The 27,124-nt window shown below is 41.0% G+C and overlaps 1 protein-coding gene across 4 annotated transcripts; it reads left to right on the top strand.

The window, feature by feature from the left end:
* Positions 1 to 322: 322 nt before the first annotated feature.
* LOC115797320 (zinc finger protein 628-like) lies at positions 323 to 22,690 on the top strand. 4 transcript variants are annotated; one of them, XM_030753871.1, is made up of 10 exons: positions 323 to 759; positions 2,640 to 2,832; positions 3,010 to 3,125; positions 5,536 to 5,721; positions 7,588 to 8,268; positions 10,734 to 10,794; positions 10,886 to 10,959; positions 16,179 to 16,233; positions 18,689 to 18,874; positions 20,491 to 22,690. In XM_030753871.1, the coding sequence occupies exons 4-10, from the start codon at positions 5,556 to 5,558 to the stop codon at positions 21,179 to 21,181; spliced, it is 1,914 nt and encodes a 637-aa protein (XP_030609731.1). In that variant the 5' UTR covers positions 323 to 759; positions 2,640 to 2,832; positions 3,010 to 3,125; positions 5,536 to 5,555; the 3' UTR covers positions 21,182 to 22,690. The 4 variants fall into 4 exon arrangements, with proteins under 4 accessions (XP_030609731.1, XP_030609728.1, XP_030609730.1 ...); XM_030753868.1 differs by lacking the exon at positions 3,010 to 3,125; XM_030753870.1 differs by lacking the exon at positions 3,010 to 3,125 and having other exon boundaries at positions 331 to 393.
* Positions 22,691 to 27,124: the final 4,434 nt, after the last annotated feature.

The following is a 27,124-nucleotide window of genomic DNA, read 5'->3' as shown; positions in this document are numbered from 1 at the left end:
TCTGAGATAATAACCTGAAACATTACATTTTGAGATTATTATTGATTTTTTGCTTTCGGCAGCAGAAACAATCCTCCATACCTGGCAGAAACATTTCGATTTTTTTAAATTTTATTTTTTAAAAAGATTAAATACCTCGTGTGAATCAGTTTACATTCTAAAAAGGTTACTTTCGATCAGTAGTTTAATGAAAGAAAGACTGAGTGAGGACTACATTGTTGGAAGTGTGGGCATCGCTGTGTAAGTGGGAAAAGTTGCTGCTAATACTGTTTGCAGACAACCTGATGCAGTGCCTGGAAACAGGTCTCTGAGGTCAGCGTTCAGTGAAACCGTGGAGCTGTTGAACGATCACTGTCTGGCTAACGGTATCCAACATGCAGGTTTCTCCTCACGGTTTGTACTGATGTAGGCTGTTAACATGTTACTTGCCCTGTGCAGGCACACACTGCATCTCCCTCACACACACACACACACAGAAAGAGAGGGAGAGACAGAGCAGGAGGAGGAGGCGGAAACCTCCATCTGCCCTGCTCGGTGACCGACCCGTCATCCTCGGGCTCGGGGAACAGACGGATCGTCTCCTCGCTCTTGTCATTCCATAATTTTAACTTTCACATCCCTGGATGAGGAAACCACGGGTGGCTGATGAGATCAAAGGAAAAATGAGAGGGAATTTGACATGGAGCGGATCTTCAGTCTATATATAGGCTATGCCCCGGACTGCACCACCACCACCACCACCTGCCCCCACTGGTGCCGGTAAGTCACGGAGGGAAGATGAAGTGGGAAGCTGGGAGAGAGCCGTGGTGTCCCGGGGCGGCTTGGCGCTAGCTGTGCCGGGGTATCGATGCTAACTGACCCGTGAAAATGACTTTTGAGGTCTCGTGAGGTCGGGTTACCGTTCAGCCATGTTGCAGGAGAGGAGAGGGAGGAGGGAGGGAGGAGGTGTGTGTGTGTGTGTGTCTATGTGTGTGTCGGGGGGGGGGGGGTAACCGTTGGACTCTTGACACCTGCCCTTCTTCCCGATAACTGAAGGAAGCGCGAGGGAAAACCGTTAAAAATGTCTAAATTGGCAGTTAGGCGGCACTAAATGGCGTGATGACTTTCTGACTCGGTGTGGCGGGGAGTCGGAGTACCGTTCAGCCATGTTGCAGGGGGGGGTTACGGGAGGAGGAGGAGGAGGGAGGGAGGTAACTAGCTAACAGCGGGGCTCCGGGGGGCTCTGACTCCGACCGACCGACCGACACCGAGGGGGACGTGAGGGAGGAAAGGGAGGGGGTGTTGTGGAGAAACTGCTGCCCCGTGATTTTCGCTCCCCTACCGGATGCGGCGGCGGCAGCAGCCCGCGCGGTGTCGCTTAGAGACGGAGGCAGGAGGCAGAGCGAAACGGGGTCGACGGGGGTAGTGAGTGAACCGAGGCGATGAACAGCCTGCCCACTACATTTAATTAATTAATTAATTAATTTTATTTTTATTATTATTATTTTAATTAAAAGCTACAGGCCTAAATATGTATTTGTATTTAAAAACCATTTTTAGAAGCTGTAAATTTAATTGGATTTTTTTTAAAAATTACTATACTGTTTGCTTTTTAGTGGCCATCCATCCATTAGTGTTTTTTTTAATCAAATTATTTTAATGTACATTTTGTGCAATGTGAATGGTATTTCATAACTATAACATTTCTACATTCGCATGGGGATACCTCATATCATGTAGAAAGAATAAGATATTTTATTGCATTTTATTATTATTTTCAGATTTAAATTACATAATTTCTTGTAGAGAGGCTTGTGTGCAATTTTTTAATTCATTTTTATTTTGATATTTAAATTACACATTTATTCCTACAATGGCAGACTGATGGGTTATTTTTTTATTTGTTTTATTTTTTACATATATTTTACAAACATTTTACTAAAACTCTGGATCCACTTTTGTATTTTACTTTATTTTTATTTTAAATGACATACATATTTCACATGGCATGTGTTTTTCTGAGATGCAGTCTGAAATGTAAATTTTTTCCCTTCAGTGGCAAAGAGTGATCAGGGCTAACAGCCGGTGGCAGGTTGAAGATGTTATTGATGATCATTGATCACAATTGATGATTGTTTTTTTTTTTGGCAGGAAGGTCAGGGCAGGAGACACCGCGACAGGGTCCGTTACCATGGTGATAACAGATGATGATTTATCCCCTTATTATTGGGCCTTATCCATTCAATAATTTATTCATTCACAGATTCACTTTGTTCCTTTTCTTCTCCTCCTCCTCCTCCCTTTATCTTCCTCTCCCCTGTCCTCTCTCGCCCTTCATCCTCGCTGCTTCCTCTTCCTCCCCCTCTCTCACCCCGTTTCCCTCCGTTCGTCTCCCCCTCTCTCTCTTTCAGGTCAGCGAGAGCCAGCAACAGCTCGCTCTGAAGATCAAATCCTCCCTCGTTTCCTCTCTCTACGATGCTCTCCTCACGTCCATATGTTGAAGAACACACTCGTCTTATTTTAGCACTACTGCCTTCCTCCTCCTCCTCCTCCTCTTCCTCCTCTCTTACCCTCCTCTTCTCTGAGTTTTGACTCCCTCTCTCTGTTTCTTATTTTTTTCATATACACACACGCACACACACACACGGTGGAAAATGAAGCGTGGGTCGAGTGTGTTGCAGTCTCACTGTGATGCAGCCAAACGGCACACGCACCCTGCAAACACACACACAAAGACACACACAGGCGATGACGCACAAGCCGCAGGTTCGAGCCCCTTCCCAGCAGCCACCTCTCTGTTCAGTCCTGATGTCAGCACCAAGATGGCGTCTGACCTCCTCATCAGGCTGTCAGGTAACACACACACACACAGACACACACAGGGCGGGCTCTAGAGCTGCTGGCTAATGACTAATCAATCCACTGATTTGCTGATTATGTAATAACTAAAAGGATGGTTAGTTCCACCCCTATTATCTAAAATATCATCTTGTTTATGTCATTAATGTGGACACTAATTTGTGCACACAGACACTATATGACCAAAAGTATGTGGACCCCTCTTTCTACTGCTGTGGTGTGGGAAATGAGCACGATGCAATCCAGACATCCATGCTGAAAGCAGGTCTCTGCAGCAGAGCGCAAAGGTCAGGGTCAGGGGTGGACTGAAACAATGATATTTATATTTTTTTTTAAATAGTAATACGATAATAAATAAATAAATTAACAAGAAGACCATTTCCTGCGTGTCATCCACCCTCACACTTTCCCAACCTTCCTGTCACTCTCTACTCTGTCTTATCTAAGCAAGACAAAGAAAGGCCAAAAATGAATCTATAAAATAAAAGAATATAAAATAACTAGCATGTTGTTTAACCAAAAGTTAAGTGCTCAGTTAATAAAACTCTAAATATAATACAATGACGACCTTAGCAAGTAAAAATCTAACAAATACATTTCTGTAACAGAGGTTACAGAAATCCATTCATGCAGCAGTGTAAGCAGAGACATTCATATCTCTTTCCTGGACTCCTGCAGCTCTCTGGTGGAACACAGACGTGTTCACAAGCCAGCCGAGAAGTCTGATCTCTGCAGTGTGTCCTGAGTCTGCCCCATGGTCTCCTCTCTGTAGGACATGCCTCACCTTTCAGACATCCAGGTCAGATACCCAAACCACCGCTACTGGCTCCTTTATGTGGAGGAGTAGCGGCTCTGCTCCGAGTGACTCTCGAATGCCTGAGCTCCTCACTCTGTCCCTAAGGGAGTGCCCAGACACCCTATGGAGGAGGCTTGTATCCCTGATCTCATTCTTTTGTTCAGTACTCACAGCCTGTGGCCAGAGGAGAGGGCTGAAGCGTTCACGCTCTGCTCTCTCTTCAACACGATTGACCGATGCAGTGTCCACCTCACTGCCAGTGCCATCTCACTCTGTTTTTCCATCTCACCCTCCACTTTGGGCACCAACACCTCCCTGACCTGGACACTGGTGGGCACTCCACCCTTTTCCTGCTGGGAATCGTGTCCTTGAACTTGGAGGTGCTAATTCTCATTCCCACTACTTCACACTCACCTACAAACTGCCCCGGTGCGAGCTAGAGGTCATCATTTGATGACACCAATAGAACCACATCACCCGCAAAAAGCAGAGAGGTGATCTGGAGGCCAAGAAACCAGAAACCCTCGGTGACAAATGGGCGTGCAACACCCAATCATGAACGAGTCTGACATTGCCGGCAATGTGAACCAAGCTCTCAATGCAGAGTGAGGCAATAGCCCGTAGCAACAGGCCTGATACCCCATCTTCCTGAAGCCCATTCCTGATGAGGGATACAGTCCACAAAACACATGTAGACCAGTTGTGGATGTAATACATTTGTTATTTCACAGTACTAGTAGGTATACTGTGACTCCACCTAAGGCTGAAGGCTTTTTCCACAGTGTTCCTCTCAGTTCAGAGTTATTCAGATTAAATATGGAAAAAAAAAAAGATAACCCTGAGCTTTCAAGGTCTGCTGAGGCTATTGGTGCATACTCCATTCAGAGCGCATACTGATGTAGAGCCACTCCAGAGGTCAGCAAACTTTATTATTAAAGAGGAATTTTTGACCTTAAAAAAAATCTGTATGCAGCTGCAAACTATATCTGAGCCTTATAAAGAACGTGATGGGCTATAGATTAGCCCATTAGCATCACTAACAGGTGTAAATAATTATATTCTCTTACCACATGAGACTGCTCCAGCAGTGGGCTATTTAGCATTATTTAGTATTTTAACTTTGCCTTTTTAATACAATAACAACATGCTGTGTTGCATTTGTGAAATTACAGAACTAAAGTAATGAAAATGATTAGCTCTTTATTTTTTTAATTACCAAAATTATTAGAACAGCTGTGAAATAGAGGAAAATTTGGCTTTGCCAGAACAGTAGTATTCAACAATGATGGCTAAAGGCCAAAGCTGAGGTGCACAGGAAATGAAAATGGTGGAAAAAAGAATAAAGATAATGGCTTTAATAAACACAAATAAAATCAATAAAAGGCAACATAAGCAGAATAAACAGTTGGGTTTTAAGTTTCTTTTGCAGCTCTCCTCAGGCAGAAAGGAGCATAAACACAAGAAGCTGCTTCACCTCAAATTTTTGTCCTGCTCTTTGGAACAACTGAAAGCCCAGAAGACCTCTGAGACCATCGCCATTCACAGATCTGAAGCAAGTGGGCGGCTGCAAGAACATGAAGTACAAGATTTTTAAAATCGATACAGAAACAAGCATCCAATGTGAGGGCTTCAAAACGGGGTGATATGTCACTCTCGCCTTCTGATCACTGCTATTACTCTGGCATTTACTCCCATTGGAGTAAATTCCTGCTGCACCTTTATCTGGTGGAAATGGTGAAGCCTGAGCGCGGAGTGGTCCACGTACTTTCAAACATGTGTTGTAGTAGCCTGAGCGCTCTCATGGTTGGATGAGTGCAGTTATCAGGCTGCAATTTGACCTCAACTGTAATCTGTTTACAGTTAACTTGAATCAAATCAAATCTCTCTCACTCTCTCTCCAGAGGCCACCCAGAAGGCCCAGATGCATCCTGGGAGCCGAGAAGAAGCGGAGCAGCAGGACGAGCCGGGCCTCGCTCTCTCGCCTGACGGCCCCGGGGCGAGTCCTGAGCCACCGTCGCTCACGCACACGCCTGACGGCAACGGCGCCACGGACACGCTAGCTTCAGATCTGCTCAGGAAGCTAGCAGGTATGCAGGAATCATTAGCATTAGGTTAGCAGCAGCCAAATGTGCAAAATTCTTTAGCCGACCCTTCTTGGGAAATGGAAAATATGTGCAGTGATTTATTGAAACATCTGCAAACATATATGGAAATACAGTATATAAGGCAAAAACAGTCTAATGAGTCTGTTCTAATGAGCTTGAAAATCAATATTGTGTATGAACACCTTTATTCTTCAACACAGTCTCAACTTTCTTAGGCAGCTTTATTTAAACAGTACTCAGGAATAGTTCTCCAGGCTTCTTGAAGGACAGTCAAAGCTCTTCTTTGGATGTTGGCTGTGTGGCAGGCAGGAAGTGGACCCAAATCCAGGACTCACAGGATAAGACTAGAACTTAGATGTAGCTTTATTGCAGAATCTCACAGGATAAATATACTGCAGCTACACTGGGCTGGACAGGTGCCAAAAATAATCTAACTGAGGAGACTAGGAGGAAAGTAGGAAACCACAAGGGGATACACAGAGCTAGGGAACACACAGTGAGGGGGAAGCCACTGACGACATGACAAAGAACAGAGGAGGACTCAGACAGTATACACACATGAAGTAATCAGAGAGATAAGACACACCAGGGAGCGCACCTGAAACTAATCACTGAAGACAAGCCCAGGGAAGTAAAAGTAAATACAAAACATAAGAGACTAGAGACTATCAAAATCAGACAGGAAGTAACAAACACAGAGACCAGGACTAAGACTTGAACTTGACACAGAGAAAGAAGATAAACGATATGGAGAAGAGACTAACTTTAACTCAGGGGACACCAAGGACAGACCGGGACTGAATGGGAATGCAAAAGGGAATTTTACAACCTAACAACAACAGCAGGCTGGGAATTCAAGATACAAAGAACAGGAGACATAACTGAATAAGGAGACAAAACCTGACACAACTAAACGGGGAAACCAACCTTTGTTGTTCTGTGAGGCAGAACTTGAAAATAAATCACATCTTTCATCCCAAGAGTAAATCAAGAACCAGAAATCCCAAAACTCTAGGTCCAAGACCCAGGGACCATTGCAGGCTGCTATTCTCTGTGACGATGATCCCACACTGCTTCAGTAATGTTGAGGTCCAGGCTCTGGGGAAGCCAATTCATGACTGATAGTGCTGCATTGTGTGTTTGTCTATCCAGGTATGCGTTTACTGCATTGGCGGTGTGTTTGGGATCATTGTCATGGTGGAAAATAAAGCCACTGCCAATCAGACGCTTTCCAGATTTTGTTGCATGGTAGATCAAATCTCCAACACACTGGCTGAAAAGCAGCCCCAAACCATGACAGAGCCTCCACCCTGTTTACAGATCGCTGTACCTGTTGTACCTGAACCAAAAATGTCAGATTTGGATTCCTCACTCCATCAGACCTGTTGGCACTAATTTTCAGTCCAGTCAGGTCTTGATTTTTTCCCCTAGTTTTAGTTCTTTGAGAATTGCTTTATTGGTGCACAAATTTTATGTCTGTCAAACTGTGTTATCTTTGACATTTTCATAGATTCAACTAAAGAAATGGGGACAAATTTTGTGTCTTTGCAGCAGGCTGCTCATATAGGTCATTGTTAAGTGGCATTGTTCTGAAAATGGTCAGGACTGCATATATGTGAAAAAAGCAGCCAATGTCCAAAGAAAAACTTTGAAAGACCTTCAGAAAGCCTGGAGAACTATTGTTCAAGACCACCTTAAAAAAGTATGTCTGGATACTTGAAAGCAAAATATAAAGAAATTAGGGGTGACTCAAGACTTTTGCACAGTACTATAAGTCATTCCTGCCTTCTCCAGCTTTAAATTCATTTTCCAAACTTTAATGTTTCAATTATTCCTCACCAATCACAGAGCGTCAGGAAGTGAACGGCCATGTGGTGCGGCTCAAAGAAGAAGAAGAGCCAATGGACGTTGACACAATAGCTCAGAATCAAGCAGTCACAGAAGAAATTACTCCATCTCCCCCCAAAATGGTGAACCATCACATCTTCAGTGTTAAAACCGAAGACCGGGGACTCACTGGGAACAAGGCAACTGAGGAGATGCACCCCAGAGCCAAAATGGTGGACCAGTGTCTCTTTGGTCTTAAAGTAGAAGACAAATTTTGTGCTGAAGGATGCCCGCCTGGATCCACAGTGGCAGACAGTGCAGTCTCTGGAGCCAAACAGTTTCACTTCCAAGTAAACATGGAGGATGTCTCTGGAGCCGAGGTGTCAGACCACCTCCTAACTGGAGTCAAGATGGAAAACCAGCTTTTCTTTAAAGCAAAGTTTGCAGAGCGTCCTTTCTCTGGAGTCAAGATGACCAACAAGTTCCTATCTGGAGTCAAAATGGAGGACCAGTTCCCTTCTGAGTCCAAGCTGGAGACCCAGGTTTTCTCCGGGGTGAAGACAGAGGAGCAGCTATTCTTTGGAGCCAAGATGGAAGACCAGTTTACCTCTGGAGCCAAGATGGCTGACCAGTGCCTGAGAGCAGTGCTGTGGCAGGACATGTCAGTGAACCTGGCATCCACGCTGCTGCACCAACTGTCAGGTAACCAGACACACACTTTTCCACACTCGAGTTGAAGGGAGCATATTCTGCTCATTTTCAGCTCTCTGGTTTTAAACATGGGACTCGGCTAGAGCAGCCTGGCATCATTCACAGTTCAAAAGATCTGTAGTTATCTTGTGAAGCCTCTCAGTTTATCCTCTGTCTGAAACAAACCATTTTAATCACTGTCCTTTATCATGTATCATACTGGACTTATTTTGTAATTTTGGCTGTAAAAGAGTCAGAAATCATGCTATGAGCAATTGCTTTTGCCCCTTTTTTCAGAGTAACCTCAGCTTTCAATAACCAGCAGTGATTTTATATTATTGTGAGTTAAGACAATGTAACAACAGTTTAAAGTTTTAAAAAAAACTGACTGATTTTTCAGGATTTCAATGAAGTATAAACTGAAATTTAACATGAAGAGAATATGAGACAACTTCAGCTTGAATTATGAACTATAATAAATATGTACAAAAGAGTTTTTGAGCCTTGCTCTCTCAGTTTTCCATATATTACCAGTTTTATATTACAAGTGTCCGGGTGTTTTGGGGTCTGTATGGTAAATAGTACAGCAGCTCCTGTCCCTGACACCAGAGGTTCTTTTTGGGGTAAATCTTGGTGGCTGGGGGGGCCACATCAGGGTCTGCCTCAGTTTTTCAGTGACAGCATGATGATCAGCTGCAAACAGCAGCTCTGTACCTCTGTCACCAGCTCTGACCCTGGGTGGGACGCCATCCGAAAAGATAGACATGTATTAGTCTTGAAGAAAAGTAACTAAAGGTAAGGCAGGTAAATTGAGATGATGATGATAAAAATAATAACCTTGCATACTTGGAGGATGAAACTATAAACAATGTAAAATAGCAGAATAATAATGGAGATAAGTGAACTGAACTGAGTATGTAAAAAACAACAATTGACAGTTGAAAGTAATGTTACAGATAATAAAACGGTTCACACAAAGTTGAAACGTAGTTTTAGCAAACGTGGCATCTTCTTATTTTTTGTGAAATTCACTGCTTCCTCTTGATTAGATGGATCTGCTCCAGATGAACTTAGTTCTTCATCCAGGACTTTCCTCCTCTGTAATCCTCCTGGAAGGTTTTCTCTCAACTTAGAGTAAAAAATATTTCGAAATTGCGACATTTCTGCTTCTCCACATACCCCGCGTCTCTGCTCTGTGTGTGCGTCATTTCTTTCCTGTAATTGGAGCATCGTTGTTGTAGTGCGTTCCTATGATGTACTGTAAAGTACCATAATGTTGCGTAAAGCTCGTGCTCTCATCTTTCCGGAAGCGTTTTCGCCGTAGCCCATGTGGTTGTGGAGTTACGTAATGTGAAGCACACATGGTAAAATCTGGGAGAAGCAGGTTATTTTTTTTGTGTGCGTTCAGACAGCAGTACCCTGTGAATGTGTTGTGCTACCCTAATTCATCATATCCCCATAAAGCCCATTTTCTCTTCTTTCCAAAACATTTGAATTTTCTCTCTAGCACAAACAGTAACAGAGTTATGGTCATTTAAAGAGTGCTTGTAACATGGGCCCACCGGCGGGACCATGGTAAATAAAGGGTTATTAAGGCACCCCTCCCTGAAAGCCCACTTTCTTGGTTGACTTTCGGAAGCCTACTGAGGGGCAGCACGTTAATCTCCAGCCTCTAGATGAGAAGCCATGGTCCTAAGGGTGGCGGGCAGACTCTGTTGTGGGAATAAGCAGCTGCCCTGAGTGGAGGAGTTTAAGTATCTGTTGTGGTGGAGAGAGAGCTGAGCATAAAAGCGAAGCTGTCAAATTCCCGGTTGATCTACTGTCCTACACTCACCTGTGGTGACGGGCGGTGTGTAGTTCTGATAGAATGAAATCATAGACACAAACAGCAGAAATGAGCTTGGGCTCAGCCTGAAGGGGCGACCACACAGGAAGTAATTAGCTCATCACACATTTTATTTTTTCTCAAAATACTCCACATGTATGTCCATTCATTTAATTAAAGTATTTATTTTCAGTTTTGACCCTGATACGTTACTGTGTTTGCAGTGCAACGTTCGCATTATATTCTATATTATTTATTGAAGTAATCTTTACACAAAGGCCAGTACCTTACAATAATATAGTGAGAAACCCGACGATTCCCTTTGAGCAAGCACTTTGCATCAGTTGACTTCCTTTAAACAGGAAGAAACCAACAATCCCGGCTCAGGGGGCGTGGCCATCTGCCTCAACTGGGCTGTCAGCGGCGTTGAGAGAGAAAAGACTGAGAATTTAGGAAACAATAGACAATAAACCCTGGACGGTAACAGCAGATCAGAAAAATGCAGTCTTAGAGCTAGAGATACCTGCAGAGAATGAGGACAGAGGGAAAAACACACACTGTTAAAGATTTTGTTTTTACCTCACACACAGGATGCATCAGTTTTTTTGTTTGTACTCGAACATGTTTCTTTTTCTGTCTCGTTTGTCTGCAGAGAGGGTCGGTAAGGCCAACAGTCAGCCGGTGGACAGGATGACTCCACCCATCAGAAGCAGGTAACTACACACTTCCTGTCATCAATCAGCTGGACATTTTGACCTCTGACTCCAGTCTTGACAATGTCCTGTATGTGTGCACTTTGTGTAGTCCCGTTTTAAAGGGGAACGAGGACCAACGCCACCCCTCCCCCTCAGTTATGAGCTCCCAGCAACCTCCACACGGTAATACACTTTTCATTGTTTCACTTTTCATTTCCAAAAACTCTTCCATTTAACAACCGTCTCAAAGCATTTCATCCATGCACTGCAGCACATTCATCCCACATTCTAAATGCTGCAGACACCTCTGCATGCTCAGCTGAGAGAGGGAACAGAAACACAGCGAAAGGGTCTTACTTTTAGAGCTGTGAAGAAACTGAATTTTATGCTTGTACACATGGTCATTTAGAAAGTGTAATGGGTTTTTTTTTTTAGGTTAGCGCCTCTATTACTGAGGTCTTACTATTCTGGAAGGCCTGAGAAAAGTGTAAGCCACAATTATACTCACGATTATGCTCACGATTATGCTCTGTTGCTGACATGGACAAAAAGCTGGAGAAACGACAGAGGAGAAATGATTCCTGCTATACCTCTTTGGCCCTTTTTCCACCGATGGGGTTTCAGTGCCAGTATGTGAACCGTTCAGTGGTTTTTCAACCGCGAACGCACTCGGTGATCGGCCAAAAAATGGGTTCAACTCGGCCCCACAAGCTAGCTGGTCTCGAACCAAGAACGTGTGACGAAAGTGCCTGAAGGGCGTGACTCTGCCGTCTCAACATAAAGTTTTCTACCGCTATTTCACTGCATGGTGTGTATTACATGAGAAAAGCAATGCGATTTTCATGGCTTGTACCTTGTACCGCACACAGATGCTGCAGTAGTTTGGTTTGGACCGTAAAATATGTTCGCAGCACAACAGCGTGTTCTCCCACGTTTGTGCGCTTCGGCTTCCGTGTCCAGACGAGGACCTGCCCACACTCATACGTAAAGGAGCAGTTCACAAAGCGCGGTGAAAAAGCGGGCCCGTTCTTTTCACCGGTTCATTGAAACTGACACTGGCAGGAGCACCGGCACCTCAGCGGTGGAAACGTAGTATTTGAAGTCTGCTTGCGTAGTTGGTGCATTGTAATGCAAATTCTCTCAAAAAATTGGCTCTAGCGGAACATAGTGGACTTATGGATGCAGAAAGTTTAATCAAGACTTTAGTCTCAGTGGAATTTTTTTAGGAGTAGATAGTTCATGGATATAAAGTCTCTCGGAGAGTTATTATTCGGAGAGTTGACAGAAAAGGGTTTATAAACTCTGTGTTAGGCAGTAAAAACATGCAAAACATGGTTAGATTTAGATACTAAAAATCAACCGGGTAAAGTTAGGCACTTAAACCACTTGGTCAGCTTTAGGCTCTAAAAGCTAGTTGGCTAAGTTTAGACCTTTTAAAACTTCTTGGTTTGGTATAGATACTAAAAACTACTGGATCAGGTTTAGGCAGGAAAAACTAGTTGGTTAGGTTAGAATAGGGTTAGTTTAGTTTTGATTTTATTTCATAATAATGAGATACATGGTTTTTGACACTCAGGTTTAGTTTGTAGTCTTTTGTTAATTAATCATAATGACATAATAACCTGGCTTCATATGCACTCACGCATTAAGATTTGCGGTACACAAGTATCACAGTGTTTACATGAAAATACAGAAACACACTCTGCTCTGCAGCTCCTGTTTAGCTCGAGGAGGTGAAGCTCTTTGATTATTAACTGTCTCCTGGGGTTGTTTTTTCTTTTATTAATGAGTCACTGCAGTTATGGGTTGTTGCTGTCATTGATGTGTTTGCCTGCCAGTCTCAGGGTAATTTGCAATGATGGAAACTGACACTGTCAGTCAGAGCGGAAGGATTAAAGGAGCTGACGGCTGAAATTGCGATCCAGCTAAATTTACAATGAACACTGGCGCAGCAGGAAGCATGTCAGGTACAAGGATGTGAGCTCCCAAAACTCCAGCAGCCTTTTGAACACCACACACTTCAGCATTTACAGATACGGCTGGTGATGTTATGAATTTTTAATGCATTAGTCTGACTCTAAATACCTTCTGACTTCCCTAATCTGAGAGTCTGAGGCATGACTCTAAAAACACAGCTTCCAAATTTAAAGTTTTGTATTTAAATGATGGTCACTGTTGTTTCCTTGAAATATTAATGAAACAGGAGGAAACATTTGCATGCATTTAATACACATTTAGTGAATATTTCTGTCAGCCTAAGAGACAGTCATTGGTTTTGATCTTTAATTGGGTTATAGAGACTGTCACCAGATTTATATATGAAGTCAGATTTTGTGAAAATTGAAATTGGAGCTGCTGATAATTAACTGCTGATCAATTATTCATCATTCAGTGAAACCAATGAAGATTAACAATGAAAGCCATTTATTTTGGGGTTAATTGGTGATGCCTTTGATTTGAAGATCAGGATAAAAAGTGCATTTTTCCTGTATTCATGCTTTTATTTGTGCATCTGTAAATTAGTAGTTTATTTCTTTTATTTTAATTAAACTCTTAATTGCAAATGTAATATACAGTTTTACCAACACGGACTAAAATTATTAGTCTGAATTGTGCAACACCTTGTCTTCCTGATTTTCTACTACTGAGGTGGAGAGTACAGACTAGTGACAAAGTTTAACTTACAGTCTGTAACAACATGAATTTTCAAATGATTGGCAAGTGGGGTTGTGATGGCACCAGTCTTGAAGTATAAATGTGAAATAGATAGATGGATTGATTGGAGTAAGTATTCTAACACATATCCGAGAAATTCTGACTATTGTAGACCATAAAAAATTGGTTTGCCTCTTAGACTGTATTTTAAAGATCACTATATTATTATTGTAGGGTCTTCACCCGCAATACAAAGCGCCTTGAGGCGACTGTTTGTTGTGATTTGGCGCTATATAAATAAAATTGAATTGAATTGAAAATCGAATTATAGCTATTACCGTCACACGTGGACATCTGTTTTGAAGCTTTGAGTGTGGCGTTTCGGCTGTGACCACCTTAGTTTTCAGAGCCAAAAGTGCTTAGTTGTTTGCTAATCCCTTTAGCTTGGTTAGCTAGGAACATCTATACACTGCCTGGGTTCACATTCCCTGCTCATTAATGTTGGGATCCAGATAAAAAATACTAGAACTTCACCCAATGAAAATTATCTCTTAGTGCAAGTAACCATAGAGCTAGCATTATTATTTGCCAGATAACTAAATTTAAAATACAAAATCCAGTTCATGTACTTCAGTTACTGGGGGTGAAGTGCAGATACTATAAAAGATGGAGCTTCTGGGTCACAGAAAGTGAAGATGGAACTGAAATGTCTTAAACCTACATTCTGTCTGAAGGCCACCAGATGGAAATAGCCGTGGTTTCAAGAAGACTTCCAATCCTGCAGAAGTGTATTGGAAAATGGCTCTTCAATTTGACCTCTACACTAGGGTTTAATATTTTTCCCGAAAATGACATGAATCAAATCCCGGGAAAAGACGAGCCATTTCCCGGGAATCCTGGGAAAAAGTTTTTTAAAATTTTATTTTAATTAGGCCTTCTGTAGCCTGTGTCGGGCTTAACCTATTTTGATATTGTAGAGGTAGCTTTCCAGCTATGTCCTGCTATGCCCAGTAGGGGGCAACGTTGGCTTGATTAATGCAATAAAACCTACAACCTACGAGTGCTCGAGCTATGCGGTGTTGTATCGTTCTTCAACACTCCCTTAACAAATATAATTAGAATATTCCTGTATTGTACATGGAATTGTACCAAGCTACTTTACAATTGCTGGTGCAAAACAATACGGTTCATCTCCACACAGCACTGATAAAGGCTCAGCCACTTGCACTGTCGTGCACACCGTTCCACCAGTGGAACGCTGTAATAGTCATTGAAAAGTTAACTACCGTACTACACTATAATATGACATAACACAGGGCCTGAGTAATGCACTACGACTTGGTCATCGCCATTCTGGCAACAGCAAATTTATAACGCCGTGTCTAAGGGTTAAAGTAGGTTTGTTGTGAATCGTCTTTTGAAAACTGGCCAAACCTTATAGCCTAAAAAATATACATTTTACTCAACTCCATTTTAAAAGTGAAATATTTTAAAGTAATCTATTTCATGATACTGTCTTCAGGCATTAGGCCCGCATCCTAATTCATGATTGTTAGTAAGCGGCTGCAAACGAGGAAAAGAAACACTCGAAGTTAAACAGATATTTCTTTATTGTTCAGGGCAGGCATATTTTATAGGCTATATAATGCGACTTTTTTCCCGGTTTCCCGTCTTAACGTTTCCCGGGAAACAGGAAATGGTTCTGATCGCATTTCCCGGGAATCCCGGGTCCCAGGATTAAACCCTACTGTACACTATATTGTACTCACAACCCTACTGTACTTACCCACTCGTGAAATTTCTTCACTACTAAATATTCCACATTCAGCTGTTGGTAGTATTTGAAACGTAATCTCATTGTATAGCTTGACGTATAATGACAATAAATTCTTTTGATTGATTGATATTCTAACAAAGAGGAAGCAACTGGGAATGACAGCAACTCAGCCATGAAGTGGTAGGCCACATAAAATGACAGCGGGCATCAGCGAATACTGAGGTGTATGGTGCGCCGAGGTCACTTTCTGCAGAGTCAATTGCTAGCAGGGTAAAAATTTACCCCCTGTAAAGCTGTCACTAAGAGATAAATTCAGGGTAGAGATCAAAGCATTTTTTTGTGCCGGCCTGTAAAACGTGTTCATTTCTGCTGTAAATGTGAGCATTTTAACATGGGAATCTATGGGGACTGACTCACTTTTAGAGGCAGCCTGAATTTTAGCCTCGGAGATTGGCACTTGGTTTTCTTTTTTCTTTTTATTTAGTCTTTTTCAACCATAAAATTGTTTTCAAGTTGAACTTGTTAAGTCTGTCTGCAGATATTTTCCAGCTTCCACATGTGCTAAAAATGAAGTCTAAGCTTGTGACAGTTTCTGACTCTGCTGGCTCTCAACCACCACAAACACTTTGATCCCGCGCACTGACAACATTCAGTAAATACTTTCATTAAATGTGTGTTTGCCTGCAGTGTCTCTGTATTATTATTATATTATTATTATTATCAGTATTATGATCACTTTTTAATGACTGTATACTGCCTTTGTCTGCGTTATGGATGCACGCTGCCACCGTAGTGCCCTTTGGGTTTATCATAATAAAGATGGTAGTTAAGTGAGCTGACACAGGCTACAGTCACAGAGAAGTTTAGCAATAATGGCTTCCAGAGGGGCTCATCATTAAAAAACTCTGCTGCATAGAAAAAGTAAAAATCATGCAGAATAATAAACTAACCCTTTTCTTTTTCCTCACAGAAACCCAAACCAGCCTCAGCAGACATCAAACCACAGGTTGCTCTTACTTTTTCAGGTAACACACACACATCTGTACTCCTATATCTGTGAGGACCCCCATTAATAACACAGTGCATTCCCTAGCTAACTTTATTTAAGCTTTAAGCTTTAAATAGCCTACTTTAGGATTTGCTCTTGTTTATACTGTTGTCAGCAGTAATCCTAAATGTCACAGCATTTTATCCACCAGTAAAAGACTCAAACTGTTGTTTTCTGGCTTTCTCAAGAGATTCAAGTCCTCGCTTATCTTCCCGCGTAGCTGCAGCTCTGTTTGATTCTCCATCTCAATGCATTTTCTCAGTGAAGGTGTCTGTCATCATAATCTTTCTGGAAATGTGCAGTGTACTGCTGGGAGATTTTTTTTTTATTATTTGCGGGAAGAAATTAGTATAAAGACTTCAAAGCATTGAATATTTTTATTTATCAGTGCATGGCTCCATATTGGAGACACATCCACAGCATCCTGGGAGCAATTTTTAAGGAGAAAATTAACTTTGATTTTAAAATAATGCATGTCTGTGATCTGGAAGAACTCAGCAGTGTAAAATGACACAAATACTTCTTAGGAGTGCGCATACTGCTGGTGTGCAATAAGGCTTTGGCCAGAAAGCAACTCAAGAAAGAAGTACACTTCATATACAGGGTTCTAGCCAGAAAATAATTTCAGCCCTGCATGTGTTTTTGGGGGGTAGCATAAGCAAGCTAATGCTAATTAGCTTTCTAATGCTAGCTTACAAATGTTAAATGCTAAATGTCACGCCAGCTTGCTAATAAATATAACTATGCAGAATTATGATCATACTAGCAACTCAAATGGATGCCTTTAATAAAACTGCCAAACCTGACTTATGTATCTGAAATCAGATTGGCCTTTGCGTAAACTAAGAAAACCGTTACTGAGTGTGCCGGTGAGATGCAGTGAACAGTGTGTACCGTTCTTCTTCTACTTTTTCTTCAATCATGATTTTTTGCTGCAAAAATTGGGTGAGAACCCTGAGCAGATTTGCATCAGGATGTGTGGCTCGGTCAGGAGTAGCGTGCAGTGATTTTGGAAAGGATTTGTTGTACTTGTTTTTACAAAATTTGTAAAATAAAGCACATTTTTTCCCCCATTGAAATGAATGTGAAATCGTCATACACGGTTTGAAAACCCCAGCCTACTTTGGAGCCCGAGCTCTCCGGCATACTTTACAAACGTCATTCAGAGTGTAAACGGGTCACAATGTTATGCTCTGTGGCTTTTTTCACAGTCTCAGTTTATGTTTTATGAAAAATTGAGTTTTCCCCTGCACTCCACATTCCAAATTGAAGACATCGTCCACTGTGAGTTGTCAGCCTGGAAATTATTCAGGAAAAACATTGTTCCAGGCTTAGACCCGTCCCTCTACATGCACACTTCATACATCGAACAATATGCATTTTTGTCCTCTTTCACCTATCGATACTCTTTTTAGTTTTGACACAAATCCCTCCAGACTCTCCAGTCTCCAGTCTCCCGTAGAGAACCATTATAAAACAGCTTCCAAATTTCAGCTGAAAACCAGGAGCACAGTGTACTTTTCTACTGCAACTATTTCCGTATATCAAACACTAGGAATGTAAAAAACTAGTATGTGATCAAGCAGAAGTTGTTGCCGCTCGTGGTGAAAGAATTTTTCCGATGCTATTTGAACTTTTCATGCTATCAGCATTTGTTTTGGGACTATTCTGCCACCATTTCCAACTAATAACAAGCAGGAATGTGAGAAGTGAATATTTTGTCTAGTGGAAGTTTTTACAATATGACTTATCAGTTTTCATGCAGTAAAAAAAACAGCTATAAAAAGAGAAAAGTACTGTTGTATCTGTTCAGCTGATATTTGTCTACCCATGTCCTATATCAAGGTAATTGTTAATTTTTTATATAAACAAGCTTAAATATGATTTGATTCTTTCCAGCTAACATATATGTTACCTTACCTATACAGGCCTCCCTGAGCCTGTTGCTGCTGGACGTTTCTTCCTGTTAAAAGGGAGTTTTTCCTTTTCACTGTCAGCAAGTGCTTATTGATAGGTGGTTGCCTGATTGTTGGGGTTTTCTCTGTACTATTGTAGGGTCTTTACCTTAAAATATAAAGTGCCTTGAGGTGAATGTTGATGTAATTTGATGCCATATAAATAAAATAAAATTGAATTGAATTTTCTTCATGCTAGAAGTGGGAAATAAATAAATTTTCTGGTCTTATATCTCATTTGTTCAACCCCCTAACAACTGCAGCCTGTATATAAAGCACAAAACCTCCAAATTCAGACATTATGAACTTGTGTAGGACACCGTTACTACAACAGTCAAAAAGCTCAAAGACTGCCACTATGAAAACCAAAAATTGCACCTGCACCTACAGTGAGATGATGCTTCCCGGAAGTCCTGCTGTGACCACAGCTACCATTATTTACCGCTAACATTCTTTTGTCATGTCCTCACCTTCCAGGTGTCACGTGTGCGGCTTTGAAACGGAGGGACAGGCTCTTTTCCAGAGTCACATGACAGAACACCGCCAGTGGGAGCACGGCTCCTTCTCGCTGCACTGCTGCGTGTGCGACCACTCGACCAATCAGGAGGCAGAGATGAGGGCTCACGTCGACACGCACGTTCAGGGCGAAACGGTAGAGATGAGGTGGGTTTGCAGAAATGTGCTGTAGAGGCTCATGACAATCCCCACGATTCATGTGTCACAATTTCACCAGACGTCCAGAAAAAAAAAAAAAATCATGTGTTGACAAGATTACATAATCATTAAATTCAAAATTATTTGCAGAATTGTTTTTAAGCCAACGAGCTCAGGCAACTCTTATTCCATGAAAATCATATTGATAATAAAAATAATGTTGGCTGCAGTCTTGCAGTACTCCTGTGATGTATTAATACGACCTTGCAAAGTTTTCTGTGTATGAATTATTAAACACATAGACAAAAATCTCATAAAAGGCAATTTAAACGTAAACTAAAATAACTGAAGTGAAAGTTGAGGCAGTGTCTAAATCTTTGCTTCCAGCATACAATGTGACCTATTTGATAAACAGGATGGAAACAGACTATACACTCTGATATGAGGCCATTCTTACACAGATGTCCTTTGTCATCATTAGCTGATGTTACAACCAGTGAAATTATAAAGACGCCTAGAAACACATTTAATCAATATTTTCACACATGTAAGTATTGTATCAGAACTTTTGTTGATACATTCAAATCCATTATTGAATAGGATTGATTTTGAGTACCATTAAGTGGAAGATTTTAATGAAAAAAAAATCCACCATCCATTTTCTTTCACTTATTTGGGCCGGGTCACGGAAGCAGCAGCTTAAACTGAGGCATTCCCAGCTAGCTGAGAGATAATCTCTCCAGCGTGTTCTGGGTCTACCCCAGGGCCTCCTCACCGAAGAGGCGCCTAGGAGTCATCCTAGTCAGATACCGAACCACCTCAGCTGGCTCCTTTCACACGCATATAAATGTTTTATAACTGGAGAAACACTAAAATGAGAAGTGTGCAAAAGTGAAAACTTTTTCTGTTAAATATTCAAAATAAATAAATTAAAGATTAGCATTAAAAATAAATGTGTGAGACCAATAAAAAAATCTGAGTCAATATGATGGTGTGGTTTCATTTAAACAATAAATTCTTGATGGTCCCCAACTTCATGTTTATATACTCTTCCCTATTGGTGTGAGTGATTTTTGTCTATGTAGTTTTATGATATGTGTGTTATTAAGTGAAAGTTTTTTATTTTTAAAAAAAATTAAGATTTGTTTGAATTTTTTAAAGGTGATTTTAAAAAATGAGGCATCTAAAACAAAAAATATTCAAAATAAATACATCCTAGATTTGCAATTAAATAATTTCTTAATTGACACCAATTAATTTTAACAAAATTACAACTGTGTTTGGATCAGTATGAAGGCATGGTGTCATTTACATTAATATTTGTTGATAGTCCCTAACTTCACGTTTCTGCAGTTTACTGTTACACTAATTTATGAGGAGGTGTGCAAAATAATAAACTAAATAACTTATAGATTAGCATTAAAAATTAATGTATTAAATGAAATAAAATTAAAAAATCACTAAGACCATTGAGTCTACATAAATGTAAGGCATCATTTAAACAGTAATTTGTTGATGGTTCCTAACTTCATGTTTCTGCTGTTACCTGTTGGTGTGCGTGTTTTCTGTCTTCATCCTCTTGTAATGTATCATTAACCCCTCCCTCTACCTTTCCTGACTCCCAGATGCCCCGTTACCCTTCCTGCTACCGCTTCCACCTCCAACAGTGGTGCTCCAGCAGTTGCCACGGCAACCCAGCTGGAGACGAGCACCTCTGAGCATCGCTGCCGCATCTGCCAGAGGTCGTTTCCAGGGCAACAGGAGCTGCTGGTTCACTTCCAGGGTCATCGCCAGGGCAACCAGTACCGCTGCGACCGGTGCGGCCACCTGACCCGGACAGCCAACAAGCTGGTGGAGCACGTGCGCGTGCACACAGGGGAGCGGCCATTCACCTGTGACCTCTGCCCTTACAGCGCCAAGCGGCGGGACAGTCTGCGCCTGCACTGCAAGGTCAAACATGCTGCGCACTTTTTCAACGGGGGCGCGGCAGATACGCCTGCCGACGTGCACACGCACCGGTCGTACGTGCATGCAGACAATCAGCGCTCGAACAAGCACGTCCAGCGGCTGCACACACCGCCAAGCGCGCGCATCACCACACCCTCCTCCTCTCTTCCTCCGCCTCCTCCTCTTCTTCTTCTTCACCCATCGCTGTCTGACCGTGCCGGATGGAGGGATTTGTCTCCTCTCCTCCCCATCACAACTCTCATCTCTCTGAAACAGCGCTCTCCTTCAGCCTCATCCTCCTCCTCCACTTCATCTTTCCCCACCAAACACTCTTTTCTTGGTTACCTCGGTCTGACAACTTCTTTGTAAATCATCTCTTCTTTTTGTCCTCTCTTCCTCTTCTTCTCTCCTTATTTCATCTCCTCCTCTTCTCTTCTATCCATCCTCTGGACTCTTAAAGCGATGGATGTAAAGCTCTGTAATGTATCCAAGGTACTGTCACTCAGCACTATGTATGAGAATGTCAAACAGCACTGAAAACACACACCGATAAGGAACGTTTTTGAATTTATTCAATTTTTGCATCATGCTCGTGAGTTTTGCTGCACTCCTGCCTGCTTTAGCCCGTCATATAATCACTGAACTCTTAGCTATTTAACCGTGTGACATATTTATTGCCTGTCTCTCTCGTCCTCCAGAAACCTTGAACTTAAAAAGTCCCACTTTAACATAAATTGTTTTAATCAGAAACATGAGATGCTCTGATGTAGAGGTCACTTATTGAGATAATAAGATACTGTCGGGGGTGAGATAGTTTTATTTTTTAAAATCAATGTATTTTTAAGGTCAAGAGTGGCAGTGGAGAACTTAAAACATAATTAAAGTAAGAAATGAGTAGAGTCAGCAGCATTTCTAACAGCTATTTGAAGCTGTAGCTATATTAAGCTGTTTTTTAAGCTGAATTTAGCATGCTAACAGTTCCACAGTGTAATGCTAATATGGCTCTTTTCAGCTTATATTATGCTAACCATGTTCTGTGTTCTAATATTGTTATGTGAACATGCAAACCTTTGCTAATTAGCAATACTGAGAATAAACTGCTGGTGCTGCTGATGAGACTATCATTAGTTAAGTATGCTAAGATACTAAGTTTTGGTAATTAACAGCTGAGGCTAATGGGATTTTATTGTGCTAACATTTGCTAATTGCTGTTAAGGTTTCTAACTTTTTTTTTTTTTACTTAGTATAAATGTCTAGTTTGGCATCTTAACATGCTAACACAGGCTAATTAATACTAAAAATATGCAGTTCGGCTAAGGCTAATATAAAGCTTAGTGTTACTGTGCTAATATTTGCTAATTAGCACAAAAATACATCACTACTTAAGCTAATAGGAATGCTAACATGCTGTTTAGCAGTTAACACAATATACAGCTGAGACTGATGGGAATATCTTTAGTTTAGCATGTTAGCATGCTAATAGCTAAAGATTAACACTAAACTTGAATACTATGCGATACATTTAGCATGTATAACGCTGACCATATAGTTTATCATTTGCTAACCTTATGCTACTTTGCACAAATAAATCACTATTCAGGCTGGTGGGGATATAATCAGTTTACCATGCTAACATCCTAATTACCACTAATGGTGTGTTCCAGTTTAAGTCCAGTGTTGGCAACTTATTTACTTTGTTGCTAGATTTAGCGACTTTTCAGACCCCCCCAGCGACTTTTTTTCCAAAAACCGACTGTCGACAAATTTAGCAACTTTTTCTGGTGATGCCGTGTTTTGTGTATATGCAGCCTTCGTAATGTGTCCCTTCCAGGGTTATAATAGGTTTGGATTTTACTTTTTTCTTTAATTCAGTTAGTTTTAATTAGTTTTCAGAGTGGTTTTGCTCATTTTTATTAGTTTTTATCTTTGGTTTATTTATTTTTTAGTTTTGTTTCGTTAGTTTCAGTATTAGTTTTAGGTTTTCATACTTTGTCAGGTGCAAGATTCAAGGTACGAGAGTAACTCTTGTGTAATAAAAACTCAACAAACGATACCCTTTAAAGAAATATATTCAACAACCAACTGTTCACAAGACAGCAGCACTACAGGCTAAATGCTTGTAATATTAAGGACAAATATGAACAAGAGAACTATCAAACTCAATAAACTCTACAATAAACTCCCAATAAAGTTTAGCATCAGTGCAGCAGATTAACAACAGCTTCTGTTTTGGAGCTAGCTTGGTTAGATGCTCGATATGGCCGACCTCATGTCGCACTTCTGCTTGTGTAGCTGGATTGTGTGTGTTCATTACCTTACTGTCGTGTGCTGGTGTTGTATATGAGGTGTCAGCTGGGACTTTTGGTCCTCGCTCTTTGTGCTCAGCTTTTTGGCTGCAAACATATTTGTCCCTGTTTTTTCACTTTCTTCATTCCGACAGTTTTAGCAGCTCCCTCCAGGAATTTGCTGTCATTTGTGAGTCCATATATTGATTGTTCCTGATTGTTATTCTCTCACTGATAAAGTGTCCGGAAACCCACAAGGACGGAACAGGTTCATTACAACGCGGCAGCAACAAGTAGTCACATTTAGCCGGAGCTGAACGCCAGATTACGTCGGTTCAGAGCGGTTTCCGTAGCTGCCTTGTGTGCGCTTCTCAGGTGGACTTTGATGTTGGTGTTTTTTCCTCATTGAGACGTGTTCCATACATTTTTCATCATTCACAACAAGAAGCTCTTCTATCTGTATTATCGGACTCAAAGAAACTCCATATGAGACTTTCTCCGCAGACCGCTGCCATTACTTTTCAGACCAGCGCGGTGAGCATGCGCACGCACGCACACAGCTGCCCGACGGTGCTCACAGCTTAAACTTGGAGAGCGGAAAAATGATCAGTCCACAAGGTTTTTAAATAAAATGACAAACAAGAAAAGGAAGGTCATTTTATCTATAATTTTAGTTAGTTTGTTAGTTTTTTAAACTCACAATACAGTTTTAGTTAGTTATAATTTTTTCCTTTTAATTTTAGTTTTAATTTATTTTAGTTAACGACAATGTTTTTTCAGTTTCAGTTTTTATTATTTCATTCGTTTTCGTTAACTATGATAACCCTGGTCTCTTCATACGCTTTGGCGTCACCCGGACCTTGCTTTGGCACTGAGCACAAGAAATAAGCATTGTGCTGTATTGCTATTAATGCATGAATGTCTCTACCTTTGCTCTATCTGCTTTTCTGATTTTATTACTGGAACGTGCTCAACTGGGTAGTGACGACACTCCCAGCTTCAACTCAGACCTCCGAAGTAAATAGAACACGGCATAAAAATAAGTTGCTGATGCTGATGGTAACAGGAATGTCTTTAATTTTGTGTGTTACCATGCTAACCTTTGCTTACTATTAAATACACAGTAGGGAAATGTCTGTAGCATGTTTGCATTTTAACCTTTCTAGGTTACCGCTGCACACACACGGTGTGTCCCAATTCAGGGGCTTCATCTTTCTAAGGCTGCATTCTAAGGCTGATTACATTATAGGTAGGTGATAAAGCTATCCCAATTTTATTTTAGACCCCAAGTGACACAAAATAAACTTTTAAGATGTTTTTAGGTGAAAATGTAGACATGTCAACCTCATATCTGCTTGATTTTCAAGCTATTGCTTAATTGCAAAAATGCTCCGATGTTTTCGGAGATGTCTGTTCCCGCTAGTTCAACAGCGAGCTTGCCTTGCCAGTTGTCAGCTGACTGGGCAGTCGAGCCTCACTATACCTGGACAGAATGCCTGACACCCCATCGTTTTTTTTAAAAAAGAGCAGAAGTTCGGGCTCCATTTTAACAGCTTCTTTTCACAGCTGAGCTTTGCACTGTCACAGTTGCTTGGCGACAGTAGCTACACTGCAGTAAGGGCGGGAGTAGCTGGTGATGCGCATGTAAAGGCTAGTCTGTCCAATTTAACAGTCGCAAACTTCTGACCTTCTCACTCTACATAGGCCACAACCTCTAAATAATGCATGCCCTTGAATTGGGACACAGTATAACCGGGGAGGTTGGCAATTACGTTAATTTAGGGTGTTAGCATGCAATCATGCTAATTTCCACTAGAAAATTGCCACTGAGGCTAACGGGAATGTCATTGTTTTGTTTGCTAATTAGCACAAATTAAAGCTAAGGCTGGTATTATCATAACTTTAGTTAAAGCTAGTGGGTGTTCGTTGTGATCATTTGTTAATCAGCAGAAAATACAAAGTAAAGCTAACAGTCCTTAGTTTACATGTTAGCATGCTAACATTTGCCATTTAGGATTAAACACAGTATACAGCTGAGTTGATGAAAATGTTGGCTTTATTAGAAAAAATAAGTACTGGACCAGTTTAAAGTTTGGCGACTTAAAGGGAATTTAATTATTTTATCCTAAATTTGGCTCATTGGTGATATTTCACTCGGAACAAAAGATAAAATTATGTTGGGCCTTTAATACTTCATGGAAATCCATCCAGCAGGTGTGGAGATATTTTCAACAGACTGACTCAGAGGACCACACAAGGTTTAAATCATCAGTGTTTGACTATCTGAGGTCATTCGCAACTGTGACTTAAATCATTTTAAACCAGTTTTGGTGCTGCTGCTGAAGGATATTTTCATTATCTGCTGCTTATTGTCTCAGTCAATGTAATCGTGAAGTCTATATTTTCTTAGAAACCACCGGCATCTTCACTTGTTGTGTCCAACTATGGGATTTTATTTCCACAGATAGCTCACAAATATTACATTTGATGAGAACAGTTTATTTTATTTGACTGTTTGCATGAATTATTGAAAGTTAACATCCTTCAGTCTACTGCTTCCTTTTCAATGTTAGAGGATTTTTGGGGGGATTCGTGGTTTCTGGAGGACAGTGATGATACTTCTAATATTTGTGTTGTATATTGATAATGTATTTGTGTTTACATGACTACATGGGACTCCTGTGAGTCTGAAATGTCTTAATTTAAGGTTGCACTACATGTAGACAGAAAAAAGAAGAGTCAATTTAGAACACTTTAGCCTTTTTTAAACACTTTAAGTGTTGGTTTGTTTTGTAATGTCGCTGAAGGAAAAGTTGAAACCCACAGCCAAATAATTACTCTGCAGCTTCAGTCCAGGGGATCCAGTTTTTGTTAAATTATCCAGTACTAACAGCTGATCCAAGACTGGTATGGGGCAGGGTTAGCTGCTCAATAAAGTGTCAAAAATATGGTTTTTTTAATGAGTATTATTTATTAAATGTTAAAGCCTGAGAGCATCTTTCTTTCCTGCAGACACAGGGAACGCCTTCAGTTTGAAGATGGTGGAAAACTTGAACCTGAGTTTTTATTGACTTCCCTTCAAAATGTTTTATTTCATTTTTTACTGTGTATATGTATAGGGATGTGTATCATGAAACACACTGCACATAGCCTAAGCTAATGTGAAAAAACGTTTTTAAAGGCACGGTAACGCCCACTATGAAGATTTGGTGATTGTCGCCTCTTCCTGTCCCTGCCTTTCACAATAACATGAAAGGTGAAATGAGATGAAATGTCTTACTGAAGTGTGTTAAAGCAATTTACGGCAGATTCCAGGGTTTTTCTTCTTTATAAAAAAATAACACTTTGCTTAAAAATTAAGGCTTTCCTGCAGGAGTGAGGGTAAAACTCTGTGTACAAAATGACTGGAACAAATTAGAAATGAATTCTTCTTGGCTTACATTCTCAAATCAGACTCAAACCTCATCGCCGATCATATTTTTGTTATTTTTTCCTCAGGAGTGGTGTTTGAATTCTATTATGTCCTGGTGAAAACTCTCACCGTACTATTTACCTTTGTGGGAATCAGTTAAATTCACAAAAGTCATTGGTCTGGCCACAAAAGACAAAGTATGAAAAGAATAATATATTCTCAGCAGACACTTCATTAGGTACATCTGTTCAACTGCTTGTTAACACAAATATCTAATCAGCCAATCACATGGTAGGAACTCAGTGCATTTAGGCATGTAGACAGGGTCAAGAATGGTTGTCGTGCCTGATGGGCTGGTCTGAGTAGCTCAGAAACCCCTGATCTACTGGGATCTTCCCACTTATCCATCTCTAGGGTTTACAGAGAATGGTCTGAAAAAGAGAAACTATCCAGTGAGCAGCATTTCTCTGGGAGAAAACGCCTTGTTGATGACAGAGGTCAGAGAGGAATGGCCAGACTGCTTCATGCTGATGGGAAGGCAACAGAAATGCAAATGACCACTTATTACAACCAAGGTATGTAGAAGAGCATCCCTTAACACACAACACATTGAAC

This window comes from Archocentrus centrarchus, chromosome 18, assembly GCF_007364275.1.
Source record: "Archocentrus centrarchus isolate MPI-CPG fArcCen1 chromosome 18, fArcCen1, whole genome shotgun sequence".
NCBI classification, from domain to species: domain Eukaryota; kingdom Metazoa; phylum Chordata; class Actinopteri; order Cichliformes; family Cichlidae; genus Archocentrus; species Archocentrus centrarchus.
This window is presented reverse-complemented; position numbering and strand designations above follow the sequence as displayed.